Source organism: Eleutherodactylus coqui, chromosome 9, assembly GCF_035609145.1.
Source record: "Eleutherodactylus coqui strain aEleCoq1 chromosome 9, aEleCoq1.hap1, whole genome shotgun sequence".
In the NCBI taxonomy this organism is placed as follows: Eukaryota; Metazoa; Chordata; class Amphibia; order Anura; family Eleutherodactylidae; genus Eleutherodactylus; species Eleutherodactylus coqui.
The window spans coordinates 78,435,887-78,457,176 of record NC_089845.1 but is presented as its reverse complement, the minus strand read 5'-3'; the positions used below and the strand labels follow the sequence as shown (position 1 = coordinate 78,457,176).

The following is a 21,290-nucleotide window of genomic DNA, read 5'->3' as shown; positions in this document are numbered from 1 at the left end:
TCTGCGCATGCGCAGACGAGCTGTCACTGCTCGGGAGCGCGCTGGAGCGGCCATTCTGTACCTTCCTCTGTTAGAGGAAGGTGCAGAAACTGGAGCTGCCGTCCTGAGAAGCCGCCCAGGTGTCCAGCTGTCCCGAGAAGCCGCCCAGGTAAGTGATGGGTCGGGGGTGATGTTCACTGACAGGTGAAGGCCCCGGAGCCCAGCGCTGGGCTCCGGGGCCTTCACCTGGGCTCCGGAACCTAGCGCTGGGCTCCGGGGCCTTCACCTGGGCTGAGGGTCTAGCGCTGGTGAGCCGGGAGCGTAGCGCTGGCGAGCCGGGGGCTAGCGCCGGTTACCTGCTGCCTGGCGGTGGGTGACTGGTCGGCGGCTGCGGTGGGTCCGGTTGGCGGCTGTGGGGCGTCGTGTTGTCATGGAGACACAGCTGGCAGCGTCTCGGGAGCGCGCACGTCGGGCTGCGGCGAGCGACGGGAAAAGAGCCGGCGGCCATCTTGGGGAAACTTTTATAAGTTGCTGAAACGCTGGAACGGTAAGTACAAACCAGCTAGAAATGTCATTTACAGGGGGGCTTAGTAATGTATGCTTAATGGGGGGACTGGGCAAAAAAAAAAAATTCACTGCTTCCTCGAGACATCTCCTTTAATACATAAATTTGTACTTAAAATTTATATGCAGACAGAAGTTTACAAACAAAAACTATGTAAAAAAAAGATTGAAGTGGACAATATTCATATATACCACGAGCATCTACTGTAGCCAAATCTTACGCTCTCAGAATCATAGGCCATACAATATTTAAAGGTGTTCAAAATATGTACGGCACACCACAAACTGCGACTATATTCCCAATATTTAAATTTATTTATAGCACATGGCATACTATGTATAATAAGAGAACTTAATCATTTATACACACAACCACCTTCACACAATTTTGCATCAGTGATTATATAAGTGAGAATTGCATGAAAATTCATATAGGCTGCTTAAAGGGGTTGTCCCGCGGCAAGTGGGTCTATACACTTCTGTATGGCCATATTAATGCACTTTGTAATGTACATTGTGCATTAATTATGAGCCATACAGAAGTTATAAGAAGTTTTTCACTTACCTGCTCCGTTGCTAGCGTCCTCGTTTCCATGGAGCCGACTAATTTTCGCCGTCTAATGGCCAAATTAGCCACGCTTGCGCAGTCCGGGTCTTCTTCTTTCCTCAATGGGGCCGCTCGTGCTGGATGCCGGCTCCTTGTAGCTCTGCCCCGTCACGTGCCGATTCCAGCCAATCAGGAGGCTGGAATCGGCAATGGACCGCACAGAAGCCCTGCGGTCCACCGAGGGTGAAGATCCCGGCGGCCATCTTCAGCAGGTAAGTAAGAAGTCACCGGAGCGCGGGGATTCAGGTAAGCACTCTCCGGTGTTCTTTTTTAACCCCTGCATCGGGGTTGTCTCGCGCCGAACGGGGGGGGGGGGGGGGGGGGGGGTGTGTGGAAAAAAAAAACCCGTTTCGGCGCGGGACAACCCCTTTAACTGCATACTCAAGCAGATCCAGAATGCAAAAAAAAGTGTTTTCTGCAAAAAAAAAAAAACTTAGTTATGAACAGGTCATACATACCATATAGGTCACATGAGTATATGTTAAGGAAGTGCAAAACACAGGACAGCACCAGCCAAGTTTTGCATGACATTTAAAATTTCATGCAAAAATGGTATAGGCATTTTTGTCCCACTATATACATACTTTAACGCTGTAAATTCCTAAAACTAATAGTTTAACTAAGGATGCTTCAGGCTAGATGAAAAATGAATGCTTTTTTACTCCCAAATTATAGGCACAATCTGATGCAGTTCAGAGTTAGAGCACCATGATGAACTGCAGGAGGTTCAGGTGTTGTCTGTAATCGTGGCTCAAAAAAAAAAATCCATATTATGCCATCTGAAAGTGAGCAAATATTGAATTTAATCTGTAGTACTCTTGAAAATAATCATTTATGGCAAAAGTCAATGAAGAAAAATATATAATCTGATTTTAAACTGATGGAAACCTTTTCCATCTGTCATAAATGTATTCCACTGTAGTAATACCCGTCACACACTACAGTCATAGTATAACCATTATCAGTAGAGAAAAGTGTTCAGTATATTTTACGCTAAAGATAAGATATGGAGAGGATGGGGCAGTGTAAAATGTATAAGCTTTAATTCATGTTAGTGTGTGGTGCGAGTGTTTGTGCAACTAACTTATGCGTTGCTGAAATTGGGATGCTGGTAAACATCTGGATTGTGGAGTCAAACAGCGCAATTAGTCACAAAGTGGTGATTAGAAGTACTCATCTCACAATTTTTCTGAAAAAAGACCTCATGTGCAATTAGAGAGCAAGTATGGTCTCTGATTGATAAAGGGAGGGAATGTAAATAAGTCCTTTTTACCCCCCACCCTCAGTTCATCTAGTTAGGCTGCACTCACATGAGCGAAATTTAACCACGTGTTCTATTTTTCCACATATTATGCACGATAGAGCACAGTGTTCTCTATGGGCACATAATCAATGTTGTAAATATGCAATTACATTGCATATGGGCAGCATTTATGCACGCCGTTGTGAAGCAACAGACCAGGAAATTTAAACAAAAAAAGGAAAGCCAGAAGACTGCACGACAGCGTGCGTAAAATACACTGGCATGCACAGTCGAAAATCATGCCATACGCAGCGATAGGCCGACTCCACAGCAGTAAAACGAGTGACACGCAGAATTTTTACGCTTACAGTTGTGTGAGCCTGGCCTTATACTGAGAGGGCAGGAGGGATCTATGCCTCTCCCATTTTCCCTGCAGCGTGTCAGCACATTCCCCACTACACTCCCTCCACCACACTGGCTGAAGTGAGGACCTACTGAAGGGGGAGGAAGCACTTCAGCTTTCTCTGTTTCAGGCTAGACCGCAGCTGGAGTAGGTATCTGCAGCTCCCACTTCAACCTACTGGGACCTCATCTGGGCAGAACGCTGGGACTAGTTATGGGATGCCTTTACGGTATATTGAAATCTATTGAAAAGACAGATTTCTTTTTTAATGGATTTCAGTATACTGTAAAAACGTCCATGCCTAGTCCCAGTGTTTTGGTCCGAATCCTCCTCAATGGCAAATCTTATTTCCAGCTGTAGGAAACGTTTGATGGAGGTAACTGATGCTAAATGAGGGGGATCTACAGATTATTAATTTCAAGAGCTTCATTCTCCGTTCCCTGTGGAAGTTTACTCAATGTACTTCGTAAACGACATTAAACGGTATAACTGTGTTCAATTAGTTTGGTTAGATTATCCAAATTACTGTTCTAGAAAAACACAATCAGGCCACGTTTTAGTAATCAACGCAGAAATCCAGGTTATTCCAAGGGACTCTTACTTTTTCTTGCAACTGTAGCTGTAATAGAGCTGAGATAGAGCCATTGATAGCAATAATGTATCTCATAGGTCAATGAATACTGAAGTGTCTGGAGTTAACCATGCTATTTTACAGTGCAATGATTGGTCCCATTCAAAAGCAATATTTCAGTATTTGAGATCTGTGGAATTCGGATCTCAAGCAGGTTCATCCGTATGAAGGTTTACACAGCACAGTGCTCAACTGCAAGTATAATGCACAGTTCGTTTTCTCTCGCCTTTGCAAAATGGTACAAAACGTGACTTCCCAAACACTGTGAAGGTCCTTAAAATTTATTAAGATTTATCCACAGACACAGTTCAAGGTGTGATGTACAGACGTTTATTGGCAAAACAAAAAAAAAAAAATAGAGAAAATAATGGAATTGAAGGTTCAGAAGCAATCAAAAGGTCAACAAACATAAGAGCATGGTTAAAGTTCTTTAATTTGATTAGCGGCAAAAATGACTTAGATGTCTGAGAGAGTTCTTATTTCATTGTGTAATATATTTTGGCTGTAAACCATGGCTGGTGCAAATTAGAAAAGCAGATTAATTTTTCTTAACAAGGCCAATACATTTTTATTTCACTATAACAAACATTCAACAAGTGTTGTGACACAGCAGAATGGAATTATTTGCAGGGTTTGGAACAATATATATATGGTGGGGTCTCTGTACAGGTTAAGGCTTAGCTCTACTAGGTATCAGAAGCAGAGTCGATGAAGCAGTTTTCGGTGAAAATGGAAAGAGAAAAATCAACATTAAAAACACAGACAAAGAAAACAAATTTCTGTCAAATGAATTGTGTAATTAAACTAACGACATGTTCTCTTAAGGAAGTACAGAATGTACACAGTAAAGAATGTCGATGCTGATTACTGATCAGCAGGGTTCAACTTAACAACAAAAGTTGAGAACGTGAAAAGAAGAAGAATCTGGATTTCAAGTTAAAACTCTAAGAGAATGACTACCCCAAAGTGTAATTAGATGGGATATGCAAAGCACACGTCATCAGCAGTTAAATAGTCTCACAAGATTCAAGGGGGTCTCCTTTTAAATCGGTCATAGTAATAAAACTAAGTAAAACAAAATGTAATATTCAAGTGGTGTACTGAAAGTTGTGTTATTGGCACGTATAAGGTGTGGTCAAACATAATACTATACAGCTTCAAGGGTCTTGCGGTAATTCTTTTTTTTTCCTTTTTGTAAACAAAGGCTTACCACCTAACAAATGATACTTTGTTCAGAAGAAGGCATGGACTGTGTATATAGTACATTAAGTTCACATCATCTAATATTCTGGTGAGTGTGTGTACGTGCAAATATAATTGGAAACTGAGACATGGAAAAGAAAAAATGCTGCCTTTTAATATTTGCATCATGCAATACTGATATAAATATACTGAATTGCATTGCTTTTAATGGGAAGATATGTCTGCCGATGACTTTGTAAATGGTCAAGCTAAATCCTTCAGGGCTGTAATTTTTTTCCCAGACAGAGGTCAGCCAGGTTCTGCCTGTTGCTCCGCAGAGGTGCTCATATTCCTAATGGTGTACATGACTGTACTTGTTTTCAAGCTCCATTATTCCTGCAGGCAAGAGAAAGGCAGAGTTATAAGAGCACAGTAGGAAACTAGCATACTGTACTTGCTCTAGATAAATCGCAGTGGGAGAACACACATCTAGCATCTCCGATGATCTTTACGGAGAGAACTGACAAGCTGCCAGTGCTGAAACCATTTCAATAATGACACAGCTTTCAAGCTGTGTCTTTTTGCAAATAGAAACAGGTTCTGAAACCAAAAATAATACATTTTCCATTATTATACGTTCACAATAGTAGAAAAACGCACACAGCACAGCAAGAAAAAAGCCAAACTGCAGCCACTTCGGGTTATTCAGCACCTAGCACACAATGCGTAAGTGGTTTAGATAGCATGTTGTTACGTGTAGAAGATATGCAGACTTGGAGTTAACACTTAGGCTTATAAAAGTCATTATTCCATCACTGAAAGCTTGTGGAATAACAACCACTTTTTGACCTCTTAACAGCGATCTGTACACGTTTTTACAGCAGGTGACAAGAGGCATATTTCTGGGGTGCGATTGGTAGGGTAAATCAGCTACAGGTATGAGGCTGTGCTGTAATTGGCACCTGAGCAGGAGTTTTACCCTGTAATTGGGGCTGCTATAAAAGCACAGTAGGAAACCAGTGAAAGAGGCTTAAAAAAAAAAAAAAAAAAAGCACAAGGTGAGGGCAGCTCCATTTCAATTTTTCCAATAAGCTCCCAAACTCAAGGAAGCTCCTGTCTTGAATATAGGAATGGATTTTCAAGCTTACAATTAGCTATTCCTGATTTTGCTTTAGTTTTATTTTTAATTAGGGTCTCAAATTGGAATAACTTAAAATAACGATCACGCCCCCCCAACAAGTTATCATTTATCTAATGAAGAGCAAACTTGTTGAAAGTTTTTCTGGCTTCTGAATTTGTGCCAAAAATTTGCTTTGGTTCAAGTTAAGTTTGAACCGAACGTCATCAGTGCCCCTAAAACTGGTGTATAACACTGTATGAGAGCTAAAGAAGTCCTGTATAACACTTACGTCACCTAGGATTATATCCAAGTACTTTTGAGCTGTTTTTAAGGCAAAGTTAGTGTCAATGTCAAAACAACATGGCTAAGGGTAAACTGATGTGGTAATTAACATCTTCCTTTAAACACACTGTATTTTCTGGGCTTTTTAAAAGTAAACCCCCCCCCCCCCCCCCCAAAATTAACAGTTTTTGGTTACAGATACCTGCTAGTGCTACATGTAGCACTGAAAACTCTATCTGATGATACATTTGAGAGTGGACAAGATAGTATACTCATGGCAAACTGGGCCAATTCTTGCTAGTGTTCCAGTCTGTTGACCCAGAAGCCCATGGAGTCTGGGCTCAGGATATCTGACAGAGAAAGAGCACAGTCCAGGTACAACTGAACTTGGTTCTTCAGGTAATGGAGAACATCCCCTTTGTTATGGTGTGTCAGGTCAAAATAATGTAGTGAGAAGCATCAGCAGCAATGCAAATATAATCCCAATGGATGAGCTTTATTCCCAGTGGTCCATAAACAACAACGTATCGACTCACGTTAGGAATATTTATCAAACTTGAGTCGAAACGTTGCAGTTTATGGACCATTGGGAATAAAGCTAATCCATTGGGATTATATTTGCACCACTGAGGCTGCCTCTTACTTCAATATTTGGACTGTATTGCTTGGATTTGGGTCTAATCCACTGTAGGTGTGCAGCTGCTTATCACTCAACCATAGCTTAGTTTTTCTGGTGAGTGCTACTGATTAACTGCACTTTTTGGATGTGTGTCAGGTCAGCATATTGGATGCAAAAGCTTTGTAATTAAGTTCCCCATACAGATTTGGCTGCGGCTATGTGTTGCAGCGATTGTGCTGGCAGAGGTGGTGAAGCATTGATTCAGCAGGGAGCGGAGAATGGACCCCAGTTAAGACACGCTTACACATTGTCTGCTTTTTGAAAGCCGTGGCAAGGTGGCTGCATAGCTTCTCTCATAATAAGCCAAATTTTGTCGCCTCCTCAGAAGGCAAAAAAACACATTTTGGTTTTATACTGAGGATCTAAAGTTATCGAGTAGTTCTCTTTTTGCTTCATGCTAGCAATAAGGCTGTCAGTGCATGAGCAGCATACAGCTTGCCAGCATTGCCAAAGGCCCAGTTGCTTTCAACTCTGCCTAATACTGTCATGACTGTTCATCATGGTCATAGTCATCATTATCACTGTCACTGTCACTGTCACTGTCACTGTCATGTTGGGTCTCTGCATCGTCATGTGATCCTTCCTCCCCCTCCTTTCTGCCATGTGACAGACATCATTTTAGTGGGTTTGGCCAGGGTAAACTGCCAGAAGTTCAGGTTCACGCCGAACCAAACCTTTAGCAAGGTTTGACACAAAACAGTACGATTGTTTCGGTTCACTCAACACTAATTGTAACTTTAGAGACCATTGTATTTTATTGCATTGTATATTTTGTTCTCTTGCCTCAATAAGGCAGTCTACAGTATATAAAATTCTCAAAGACAACGACCCCTTTTTCCCTTTAATAACCGTTCGATTGGACAGGTAATTAACATAAGTTACGTAGGGGTCAACACTCGGACACTTCAAACTGCCGATAACAGGGGATGCCGAATATCTATTCTCGGTTGGAGAACAGGGTCAGACAAATCCCCTGTGGATGGGACTGTCAAACATCCAGATGTCACCAGCAAACAGACTACTCAGCACAGAATTTTAAGTATTTATATTTCTTAAAACATTTCAAAGGCAGACATTCTCTTTAAGAACTTTAAGTTCTCACATGTCTAATTTGCATGTTGAAGTCCAACATGTATTTTCCCAGAAGATCCGCAACAGAAATCCAATATTATAGTTGAATTTTTGCACGGGATGTGCAGTTGGAACTGATGTGAGTCCACAGGACAATTAGCCACCTTCAGTGAGGGAAATGTTTTCCTAGCATTTGAATAGCATTATAGAAACCTTATTCACATGCATGGGACACAGATTAGCTTCCAACTTGATGTGAAGTTTGGAGCATACTCTGTCCAGAAATCCAGATCCATGTCAAATTTGACACGTCAACTTAACTTTAAGGCTCAATTCACATCAGCATTAGGTTTTGTGTTCTTCTGTTTTAAGTGGAGAAAAGCAAAAACAAAACTAAAATCTGTTGAATCCCATTGATTACTATGGGAATAAAAAACTTCCATTTTGCATCTTTTCCGTCATGCAGCAGTATTTCTTATGTTCAAAATAACTGTACTATGACGAAGTGGTTGTTCAGTTTTGGTTTTTTTTTAAACATTGAAGTCAGACAGTATATTTTTTCCACATGTACAGACAGTATAATTGATGGATACGTCCAAAACAGCTGAGAAATCAAACCGAGATCAAGGTGCTTTTTTTTTTTTTTTTTTTTTTTTTTTTAACAGATCCGCCAAACTATTCAGTTAAAGACAGTCACTTAAATCTTAAATTATGCATCTGTTTCTCACGGTTTGCTTTAATTTTATGACTGCTCTGTTAACATACATAAAACTGATGTGAATAGAGCCCGAGTTGCTACTTAAATGACTGCAAATTTGAAATTCATTGATGTAGATCATTTAGCAGACACTTGTCTTATAGGGCATGCACATTATTACTGGAACTCTCTTGCTGTTGAATGCAACTTTAATTGCAATTATTGCTATTTAAGAAATTCTATGATCTAATCTTTAAGACTGTTCTAGGAAAGGTAGCAATGTGACTGCACATGTCATGTGTTGAGAAGAAAAAACAAGTGGCCAGTAGTGTTTGGGTGTTAATTTGAGGATCTGGACAAACAGCTTCAGAAAGTCTATGGATCCACAGCCAGTGCTTCATAGAAAGGACATCATAAATTCTCTTATACCCAGTCTGAAGGTTAAGTGGATTGGATCCCAGCAGGATGTAGGTAACCCACTTCCTTTGGTTGGCTTATAGGCATATACAACCCCCATTCCAAAAAAACAGGAATGCTTTGTAAGATGTAAATAAATGTAAAGAAAAAAAGAATGCAATGATTTGGAAATCTTATATCACCATGTGTTATTCACAGTAGAGCAAAGAACACAAGTTGAAAGTGAGACATTTCTCCATTTCATTTAAAAAAAATTTGCTCATTTATAATTGAGGACAGCAACACATCTCAAAAAGTAGGACCAGGACCACGTCTACTATTGTGTAGTATCCCCTCTTCGTTTTACAACAATGTATAAGTGTCTGGGAAGTGAGGAGACAGATTGCTGGAGTTTTGGAAGAGGAAGGTTGTCCCATTCTGGTCTGATGTAGGATTTTAGCTGCTCAACAGTCCTGGTCTGGCTTTGCCAGATTTTGTGTTTCCTAATGTTCTAAATATTTTCTATTGGTAAAACATCTGGACTTCAGGCAGGCCAATGCAGTGAAGCCATGCTCTTGTGATGGATGCAGTATGTGGTTTAGCATTGTCCTGCTGAAATATACAAGGCCTTCCCTGAAAGAGCCATTGTCTGGATGGGAGCATATGTTATTCAAACTTCTATATACTGCTCAGTATTGATTGCGCCTTTAAAGATGTGTGAGCTGCCCATGCCATAGGCACTAATGCAACCCCATACCATCAGAGGTACAGGCTTCTATACAGTGCACTGATAAAGCTGGATACTCCCGCTCCATTGTTTCCAAAAAGAATATCCCATTCTGATTCACCTGACCAGAGAACAGTTTTACATTTTGCCTCAGTCCATTTTAAATGTGCTTTGGCCCAGAGAAGACTCCGGCATTTCTAGATTGTGTTGATATATGGCTTCTTCTTTGCATGATACAGCTTTAACTAGCACAGCAAACTGTTCAGACGATGATTTCTGGAAGTTTTCCTGAGCCCATGCAGTAATTTGCATTACAGAATTATGCCTTTTTTTAATGCAGTGACACCTAAAGGCCTGTAGATCTCGAGCATCCAATGTTGACCATTGGCCTTGTCCCTTGTGCACATGAATTTCTCTAGATTCTCTGAATGTTTTGGGATATTCAAAGTCTTCGAATTTTATGTTGAGGAATATTTTTCTGAAATTGTTCCACAATTTTTATACACAGTTTGTCACACATTCATGTACCTCTGTCCATCTTTGCTTCCGAAAGACTCTGCCTCTCTAACATGCTCTTTTAATACGCAGTCATGTCTTACCGTGTTTCCCCTGAAAATAAGACCTACCCTGATAATAAGCTCTCCCCTGCTTTTTAGGATGGAGGGGGTGTGTGTGTGTGGAAATATAAGACCTACCCCAAAAATAAGCCCTAGCTACACTATTTTAAAAAAAAAACAAACAAAAAAAAACACTTACCTAGCTGGTGCCGTCCGGGTTCCTCCAGCTGGTCTCCGGCGCTCCTGCAGGCTTCCGTGTAGACCTCGATGCCGACGGAGCTCAGTTGGTGTTGAGAACTACACGGAAGCCTGCTGGAGCACCGGAAGCCAGCGGGAGGGACTCGGAAAGGCGTGTGTTAGGTGAGTATAAGACACTCCCCTAAAATAAGACCCTGTTCCTCTTTTGGGGCAAAATAGATATAAGACAGTCTTATTTTCTGAGAAACACTGCAGTAGAAAATTTGTCCTTTCAGTTTTTTTTCATTAGTACCTCTTTTCCAGCCATTTCTCAACCATGTCCCAATTTTATTCTGAGATGTGTTGTTGCCATCAGTTTTAAAATTAGTTTTTTTTTAAAATTGAAATTGAAAAATGTTTCGCTTTCAACTTCTGATATGTATTCTATGTTCTAGAGTGAATAAAATATGGTTATATAAGATTTTTAAATCATTGCATTCCTTTTTTCTTAACATTTATTTACATTTTACACAGCGTCCCAACTTTTTTGAAATTGGTGTTGTACAACTTGTCAACTGCTTACAGAAGGCAACTCTGGAAAGAATTTTTTGCTTTTTAAGTATAAATCTATACATTTACACTTTGCTACTGAGAAACTGTAAACTAACTAACATGCCATTTTGTTACAGTTACTATTTCATAGACTACAAATACAGGAGGAGTAGAGGGAGCACAAAAACAGTCATATAAATGAGCCCTTAAAGGTAATCTCCACCTTTTATCATGTGGTTTTAGGTCCAAAATAATTCTGATAATGCAGTTTTATTTCTTAATATATCTTTAAAGCAGTTGGGAGCTTTGTTTCCCGATATAAAGCTTCAAATCCCCTGCATAGACAGAGTTAGAGAATCTGTCATTACATATGAATGTGTCCACCCTTAGCTTAACTTAAATTTGATTAAGAGCTACAGTTTTTCATAAAACTAAATGAATGCAATATTGTGATAGGCTGTAATTTGCAATACAAGCAGGTGGTGGCCACAGACATATACAGGACAGACATCTCGTGACAAAGTACCGCAAAATCATTTTTTCCAAAGCTAGTCATTTTCCACCACACATCTCAGGATATGTTGAGCAGATAGGAAAAGTAAAAAAAGGGTACCGTATATTCCGACATATAAGGCGACTGGGCGTATAAGACGACCCCCAACTGTCATCTTATACGCCGGGAATACGGTGTAGAGGAAAAAAAAAAACAAACAAAAAAACCAGTACTCGCCTCCTGCGGCGTTCTGCAGCGCTGCTGCAGGCTGTCGCTCCCTTCTCGTCGCCAACAAAGCATTGCTTTCTGGATGCAGGGCTTCAATGCCCCGCCTCCAAAAAGCTAATGCTGTGATTGGCTAACTCAGGCAGCGTCAACCAATGAAAGCTGGTGCTGCGTTAGCCAATCACAGCCTTTCATGACATCATTGAATGGCTGTGATTGGCTGATGCCCTGTGAGTTAGCCAATCACAGCATTAGCTTTCTGGAGGCGGGGATTTCAAACCCTGCATCCAGAAAGCAATGCTCTGTTGGCGATGAGGGAGCGACAGCCTGCAGCAGCGCAGAATGCCCTGGGAGGAGAGTACTGCTTTTTTTTGGACACTTTTTTTGTATTACTGGCGTATAAGACGACCCCCGACTGCAGAGCAGATTTTTCGGGGTTAAAAGGTCGTCTTATACGCCGGAATATACGGTATGTCTGAATATGCTGCCCTCTGAAGGCAGCATGACGTAGTAACAGACAAACTCATTTCAGTGGTGTATCATCAATATACTGTATGACTAGGATATCTTTTTCTGAAACTTCGATTACTTGCAGAATACAAAAGCTGTAAATTAGTAGTCTCCCACGGTCACTGATTGACAGTCTCATCGCTATGCACAGTATATGGAGAAATGTGTAAGTCACCTAGTCTTATTTCCTGCTTCCTTGGCAAGCTTTATGAAGAGAAGGCAGCAGGAGATAATCCAAGCTCACAAGAAAAATAGTACATTAGGACCTGTTCACATTGGAGTTTACAATCCTTACAACTCTGTTCTGCTTTGCTATAGGAGCAGGACAAGGAAATTAACGGCGGTGATAGATTCTACAAATGCTGGACACCAAGGACTATAATGGGCACCATCGGGTCATCATGGTCTCTGCAAGTGAAGTTCCTAATACAACCTTCAACTTAAAGATGAGCAAGATCTTATGGAGTTATTAGCTTTTCATAAAGGTTTGTATAAATTTAGGAAGCATTTTCTGGGCACAAAAAAAACCCTTTAAAATCAATGTCTGGAAACCCTCGACAATATAAACCACATGGAGGACCTAGGTGTGTCAGACAAAGGGAACACCCCAAAGTATTTTGCTGCGTGGACGGCATGGATCCTGTTCAGGAACTCCCCGAAATTGAAGGTCTGGCTTCAAACAGGTACAATTCCTTCCTAGATACTATCAACTTACTCCCTGTCACATAACACAAAAAAACCCCAGCTCAGCGCTCTCATCGCTGACAATCACTTTACTCCCCTTCCATGTCGTGTCCCCCCCAAACCCTCTCCCATTCTTCCCCTCCTTCCTTCCCCCTTTTTCCCCGTGGTTTACGACTAGTTACTATGTATGTTTCTAGCATCTATTCAAACGTAGCCCCACCTCAACTCAGCCCCAGGTCCAGAAGCACCTACTGGCCATGGGGCGGTACACTCACAGAGATAAAACCGACTAGCGATCCCGACTTGTGTGGCGGATCACAAAAGGCTACATTGTTAGTTCTTATAATCTGATGCTCTGATGCTGTTAAAGAAACATCTCAGTATGGCATCTTATTTTTTTTTCTTTTGTGGATGTCCCCTAACTTGTTCTGCATTGAAAATCAACAAACATATTTTGAACCATAAAATCAATGTCTATGCAAGGGATTTGAAGGTCTAAAATGGAGTCCCAACCATTACAAAAAAAATCAGTCTGTGCAGAATTGTGATGCCTTTTAGATGGAAAAAAAGCACATCCAAACTGGTATTCAAGGGCGGACATTCACTTTAGGAATCAGCGTGGCACAACAGGTCACAGTCTACAACCAAATTAATTTATTTTAGAATATGGCTTTGTAGAGACCTAATGAGGATCTGTTCTTAGTTAAGTATGTTTTTAAATTGATATCACAAATGTATTCACTTTTGTGAAAGTTCCCCTTGTTTGCTCTGCTGGGATCCATTCTTGTGTCTGGTTTAATCTATAGGAGTACAATAAGGACAATCACAATAAACACATCTGAAATGTTACTTTATGTTAGAATATGCTGCAATGTCTTATCTTATTAGTGAAACCTGATAGGATGCTATGCTCATGGATATGTCAACCCACAGTAAACACTGGATGAAGCAAACTTCTTTAAAGAGGCATTTAACTTTTCAATGTTTGCACGTATTAAACTGTAAAACCGGTATAAGGAGTGTGAAGGCACGTGGTTATTCTTCCGTACAATGCAGACTAGGCATTCAATTAAACATCACTGTATTCATGTTTGTGAACTGCCTCTTTAAAGCTGATCAATCCAGAAAGCATTGGGTGTATACCATCCAGCCATATACAGCATTCAATGATCGGCATGCAGAAAACCCATTGTAAAATATAATGTATAAATGTGTTTTGTTCATGCATAAAAAAACCTGCCAATATTAAGCAAAGGGAAGATGCCTGTTGCACATGCCAGCCTGCTCGGACCAGGAAAGCAATGGATGCATCTTACCTCTGGTCAGTCCTCCCCATCTTCAGGTGTGATCTCTGTCTCTTTATGTACCACTACTTTGGTCACTGACATGTCAGGGTGCTGCTCTTTGGCCTCTTTAATTGCCTGAGCCAGCGCCTAACACAAGAAGAACCAAAAAAGGGGACGGAAACAAAAAAGGGGGTGGAACATGCATGATCAGTGGGAAGGTGGATATTCATGAGAAAATTACACCACTTACAAATGAGGAGACACAATTAAACACGAATTACTTCGAAATATCATGTAGAAGGCACACAAGAGTTTACACTTAGCCCATTCTTCATCAATCCTTTCATATGCAATGTAAATTAAAATCCTCGTGTTGGATGAGATCGCAGTGGAAACAGAAGATGTAAAATATTATACATGTCCTGACACCGACACGGGTTATTAGTAGTCATGGTTAAAAGGTGAAAGGGTTAAGTATGACCTCTGGTTACCATATTCTGCTGATGAATCACTCACATCAAGTTACTGCAGTACCCTAGTAAGTATATATAGAAGGCTTCCTAGCAGGCTACTTTACCTGATCATGGTCAATGTCAGCATCTCCTGTAATCACTATCCGTTTCTCAATTCTGGTCTCTGAAATGCCTCCTTTCACAGTCTGTGCAGAGATGAAAATAACCAAAAAAATTCAGGTATCAAAAATCTGTTCATGCAAGAATTTCTTACTCTTATCAGGGCTCGCCGTTAACTCATGGTAGCTGGGCCGATGTTTCACACTCAGACACACTCTGTGCAGGTACAGATAAACGCAGTGCGTGTAAAATGCCCAAGCAAGGTAATTGAAACGAGTCTGTATGTAATCTCTCATGTGCAGGTTACCTGCACTGGGTATAAATTAGCTCCCCACTTGAGGAAGCATATGGCTACGGCAAACAAACCTCCAATTCCCAGCATCAATATGCTATATGTACGTCATATTAGTACAAAAATAAGCAGCATCCCAGTTTTGTTTACTGCCATATTTATTGTCAATAACAGAATTGGTTAAATTAGTCTTTTGTAGCATTTATTTTCTAGACCGGCATAAGCAACCACTGTGAGGCAGAGAACAGGTGTAGTAATGCAGAAATGACAAAAAGTCTATCAATGTCCTGCAGGCTGCGCTTCCACAAGGTGCTCACCATTTGAGGAGTATTTTACATTTGACAAAAACAAGGTTCTCACGTAATTATTTTCTCTTATTGCACACATTGAAAAAAAAATGAGCAAAGGCAGCCAACTTGCAGCGTATGAACATCTTTTAAGACTCTGACTGCTGATACACACAAGACGGCTCTCTCCCCCCATCCCCATACACTTATATATGGCCAAGCGTGTATGTGTTTTGCATGTAGTGAGAAAAAAGAAAGGTTTTCCATCTGAGAACAAAAGGATCGAGCAATTTAAATCCTCATCTTCCCCGACAGGGGAGGAGAGTCAGGTCACTGTATGCATTACTCATTTCATGATCTGCAAGTCCTGCCTAAAGGCCCATTTATACACAACGATTATCACTCAAAATTTGTTCAAACAATGCCTTTTGAGTGATAACCGTTACATTTAAATGCTAGCATCATTAGCTTTTCGGACGATGATTTTTAGTTCAGAATAAAAACAATTGTTCGGCCGGCCAGCTGATAGCAGGGATTGCACGCTGCAATTCTCCGCGGGAGCACTGATAACATTGTTCTCAGCTGCTTTCCCGTGGGAGAACAATGGAGCTGTATGCAGATAACAGACCACTGGCTGTTATCTGCATACAGCAAAGGGAGCCTCATTTACATGCAAATGAAGCCAACAAGCTACTAATGGGCATTAGTGCCCATTAGTAGTTTATGCAAAATGATTGCTCAAATGGTCACTCAAGCTATCTTTTGATCAAATTTTGAGCGATCATCTTTCCGTGTAAATGCTAAAGTTGACAGGTTTAACATCCACCATTAGTGAAAAAACAAAACAAAACAAAAAAACACAATTACATCCTCTGAATTCTATGGTTTATGTATCAGGACATAAAAATCCAGTCCTTACAAGGGGTTTTAAAATTAGGTAGTACAAGTTCAGATGACCACCACATGACATATTACACTATAATCATTATTTATTTAACAAAAACTAGGCCAAAAAGGCAGAAGCGTTGTGTGATTAACTATGAATCGACAGCTTGTAGAACCATCTTCAGCAACAATAACTTGAAAATGTTGACTATCAAATTTCATTGTTCTGAAGGAATCTTTTCCCCCTCCTCTTTACAATGTTGCTGCAGTTCATTGTGGGAATTCTTTTATAGGCAACTCTCAATTGGGTTGAGATCTGGTCTTTGTTTGGGCCACTGTAACGCCTTGACTTTTTTCATTTTTCAGCCAATCTGATGTAGATGTCCTGTTGTAACAGGACAATGATTAAAAACACATGACCCAGTTTCTTCCAAGCTTTAGCTTTTGGATAGATAGCCTCACATTTGACTCTAGAATACTTTGGTATATAGAGGAGTTCATGGTCGACTCAATGACTGCAAGGTGCTCAGGTCTTTTGGCTGCAGAACTAGCCCAAATCATCACCCCTCCAATACCATAATTGACAGTTGGTATGAGGCATTTGTGCTGACATACTGTATTTGTTTTTCACCAAACGTGACAAAGATCTGCACTTTGTCGGACCCACACGAGCGCGGTATCCTTTTTGTGTCCACTTTGTTCTTGTTTGTCCAAAGGACATTGTGTCTGAACAAACCAGAATACTTCTGGAACAACTTTCTAAAAAGAACTTGGCAGCATGGCTAAAGTTTGCAGAGGCGGCTTTCTCCTAGCAACCCTTCCAAACAAGCCATACTTTTTAGTCTTTTTCTAATTGTACGGTCAAGAACCTGAGCGTTTAACATACTGAGGACTTTAGTGTCTGAGATGCAGATCTTGGGTTTTTTGCAATTTTTCTGAACATTGCACAGTCTGACCTTGTGGTGAATTTGCTGGGACGTTCACTCCTTGAAAGCCTGTTGACTGTCTTGAATGTTTCCCCACTTGTGAACAATCTTTCTCATCGTAGAATGATGGACCCCAATTTATTTGCCAATGGCATTTATAATACTTCATAGATTGGTGGACAACAATTGCTTCTCTAATATCATTGTTGATATATTTTCTCCTTGGCATGGTGTTAACAGACATCTGAATGCTCCAGACCAGCAAACTGATATAACTTGTCCTTTTATAGAGGTCGTCAGAATCGCTAATGATCAATTAAGGGCATTATGGTTGTATTTATCAAGTTTTAAGACCTTCTAAGGACCAGATTTTTTATTATGTCTGGATACATAAAACCACAGAATTCAAAGAGGGTGTTATTTAATTTTTTCATGACTGTATATCTAATGTGTATGGCCAAGTTTATTCATTGGTGCACAGAGAGAAAAGATCTGCCAGTTTGAGGACCGAAACAAAAATGCGGCTCACAGTGACTCCTGATAATTTAGCTAAAGCTGGCCATACACTATTTTTGTCATTCATAATAACGATTTTGACCACTTATTGCTGTCACGTTTTATGAATTGTTGTAGATCGGGATCACAAGACATAAATTTGAATTCACATGTACGGCTTTCGGTCCTTCTCACATGCAATCAAAGTGGTTTGACCCAAGTAGAAGCTCAAATCCTCTATCAAGGTAGAAGCCCAGGTTATCAATGTCATTTTAACTGATGTTATCTAGGATGCAACCATAAAAGACAAGTCATTTAGAAAACTGAAATCAGTAATGTATGGCCAGCTTATGGCATTGTGATCTGCTAAGGACCAGTCAGAGATTTAGCAGTAGATCCAGATCTATTGGTTGCCTATCCAGGTTCTAAATAATATACTGTATTTTTAAGAAAAGACTAACAATCATGCTAAAAATTATAACGTATATAATTTCTTTTCTGATCCCAAACTGTTCCATTTCATAAACACTTAGTGAGAGGAGCCTGGGCAAAACAAAGAAGCAAAGATTGGGCGGGGGGGGGGGGGGGGGGGGGTTGAATCTATTGGAGTTGACAGACATTTGCCTATAGGCTCTTTATGGTAGAAATATAGATCAGATAGGGCTGATTTTCAGTGTGTGACTCTTTCTTCTGGAGATAAAATGGTATAAAAAGTATATGACTGCTGCTCTTCTATTAAAGAAAAACATACATACAAGGTATACAAATGTATAGTGAAACTGTTTTTTTCTAGTATTACTACATGATTGTGCAATTATTAGGTCATCGCACCTCTGCAGTGTCTACTAATGTTACTGCAGTCCTTGTACGTGATAAAAGGGTCTTTGGGTTCACCCTGGCAACCAATGCAGCCTTTGCATAAATGTCACATTTCATGAAATTTCAGACCCACATCACTGCCACAACCCATTTGTGTGGTAGCCGTGCAACGACAGCTACGAGTGGCCATACCCCAAGAGTCGCTTCACACGTGCAAATAGATCATGCAAACCATCGCTGTATCGCAGGCTTGTTGTTCAGTGTCAACGCTCCCCGCTTCACATAGAAAGTGAAGCGCTGAGTGAGAAGCCTGCGATACAGCAGTAAAGTCTGCCAGTCCAAACTCTCTGCATGAGCGCCAGTGACCTTAGCAGTAACGTCACCGCTTGTTCCATCGTTACCCAATGGTCGTCCCATGTAAAAGACACAATCCTTTGATGTACCCTTAACATAGGTAAGTAAGCATGCTATTTTTCCTCTAACCTTATGAAATACTGGATCTCACCAGCTTTTATTTTTTTAAAAAGTCCTATTTCCACGACACATATGCCATGAATTCTCAATTGGTGAAATAAAGGGAAAAAACAATGCTGAATGTAAATTTAAAATCAGTGTGGTTGTAAGATAAAGTAAAAAACTGCCTTCAATTAATGTGCTTCAGATAACGTGTCAGACGGTAATCACAATGAGAATTCTAAAATCAGACTTTTGAGAAGCATTCAGAATATAATAGTAATTCTGGCAAACATTAATACCTTTTTTTCTTCAAGCACGAGTCAGGAGCGAGATCCCAACAGTTAACTCATACTCATAAGACCTTAGGTTCACCAGGCCTGCATTCTCTGGAGCATGAACCCTAAACCACTTGTCATGATCGGACCAGTCTTTACGGAAGTGCATATATTTTCTGCTGAATGCTATCATATTCCTTCAAACAGATGACCACATGAACTAAGACCGCATCATTCTGTTGTCATATTCTGAAGCCTAAGAGAACCCTTGAGAATACCTTATGGGAATTAAGCTAAGGCCACTTATACACAGTTCAGATTTGGTCAGTTTTTTGCATAATTTTTTAAAGCCCAAAACAAGAGTGGATCTTAAAGATTAAGACATGGAAAAATTATATAATAGGTCTTTACCTTCAGTTTAAAAAAAAAAAAAAGGTGCACTAAGTTTCAGGTTGCCAGCTACATTTATTCTTTTTTAGCCCCCCCTGATATAGTTTGCAAACTTTTCTTAGTTTGAGACTTTTTCTCATGTGGGCATGTTCCTCCCAGGAATACAAGCTGGGTGTAATATCTGTATGCTCATTATGTTGCTGCCTTCACTAGCTCTCAGGTAACAGTATGGTTTCATCCCTCTACTGATTTCTCCTTCTACAGAGGGATATCTTCTCTCTTGTGCCGGATAAACCCCTTTAAATGACAGTAACATGCTATTTCGGCAGATCTGCTTTAAGGCCTAATGATACATCAGCATATCATTGAGAGAATTTCCTGGTGTTTTTGCCAACCGTACACAACAATTGAGCCCAAGTGATGCAGTTGAGAACTGTACAACTATTGCGCAGTGCCAAGCACTAAAAATTGTCCCTAAAAAAACTTAAGAATTGGTAGCTTTTATTTGTAAAGAGAAAAAAAAATTAGTGGAGGAACAAATGACAATATCATCATTTTACAGAAAAGAAAGAGTAATCAATATAATAACACAATCAGTGCAGTTTGCTTATGTATTAATATCCATTATTAGAATCAACTCCTACTTGTTTGCAGTATGAAGAGCATGAATGGTGACCTACAGAAGCGTGTTATAAGCAATCTGATATGAGTACTTGTTCTGAGTCATGGTGGGATGATGGACACATTGCTCGGTGATTAACTTAATCAGTGAAATATTCAATTTTTCACAGTCTATAATAACCTAGAAAGTGAAACATGATCCTAGATAAACATAAGGTCTGGGGAGTACAACAAACACTTAAAGGACAAATGAAGAGAACTGCAGTCATTGATAGGTTGTTTTTTTAACCAGTTTTGAGAGAGAGCTGGGATATAGGTGGTCAATATAATTATATATGCCGGTTAGGTATTACTGAGACGTAGCAAAATAAGACTGGGATAAAATTGCTGCATAATTTTAGGTTGTGCCATTTTGTTAGTAATCAGTGGATTCTGCTTTGCTCTATAAATGTTCGTCATGAGCAGGAATGCAACGTATTCTTCGTGTCACTATTAGGTTTTCTCCTTTGTAACCCCAGAGATTAGAATATGTGGAAAGGAAGGTCATTCCATAATTTCCTTAAAAGTACCTTACCCCTTACCAGGTGTAAACAGACATAAATACACAGTAAGAACTTACTTTGGTAATGTGTGTAGTAGTTGTAGTGCCAAGAGTTTCTGAAGTAATTGTCTGAGCGCTCATTAATACACCAGGATCTGTATCAGGACGGGATACCATCTAAAAACAAAGTGATGCAAGGACTTGGATTTAATAGAAACATAGAATATCTTTTTGGTCCTCTGCTCTCTGGGGTAGATTATGGATACTAGACCTAAATTATAAATTAATCCACCATGAAAAATATTCACAAATGCATATGTGTACCCCTGTATCACAACAGGAGTACATAATCACAGAATACAATTTAAGGGAGTTTCAGATTTTTAGTGTCTCCAGAATTCCACTTGATCTAAAAAAGTTCATGTACTCAAAAGTGCACATGAATTTGTGAATAGTACTGAGACCATCACTAATCAGTAGCTACTGAACGCAGTCTAAAGTGAATGATCTCGGTTTATCATCATTATAGCGGTCAGAGCTTTGTTTTACGGACACTCCCCTAACAGACATATAATTGTACAATGAACACCCTGCCTGTCTGCAGTTACCACTACAAGAAGCTTCAGGTTATTGCATACTACTATATTATTCAGGTCACTGGACACA

The 21,290-nt window shown here is 40.1% G+C and overlaps 1 protein-coding gene across 19 annotated transcripts in view; it reads right to left on the bottom strand.

Annotated features, from left to right (window-relative positions):
- Nucleotides 1-4,763: 4,763 nt before the first annotated feature.
- EPB41L3 (erythrocyte membrane protein band 4.1 like 3) overlaps nt 4,764-21,290 on the bottom strand; it is a 213,437-nt gene continuing 196,910 nt past the window's right edge. For 18 of the 19 annotated variants that reach the window (XM_066579582.1, XM_066579581.1, XM_066579588.1 and 15 more), the window contains 4 exons: nt 20,703-20,801; nt 14,643-14,723; nt 14,096-14,212; nt 4,764-5,005 (listed from right to left, as the gene is read on the bottom strand). In XM_066579582.1, the coding sequence (XP_066435679.1) occupies nt 14,102-14,212; nt 14,643-14,723; nt 20,703-20,801 (291 nt within the window). In that variant the 3' untranslated portion in view covers nt 4,764-5,005; nt 14,096-14,101. The remainder of the gene's footprint in view (nt 5,006-14,095; nt 14,213-14,642; nt 14,724-20,702; nt 20,802-21,290) is intronic. The other variant, XM_066579592.1, reaches the window with a different exon arrangement.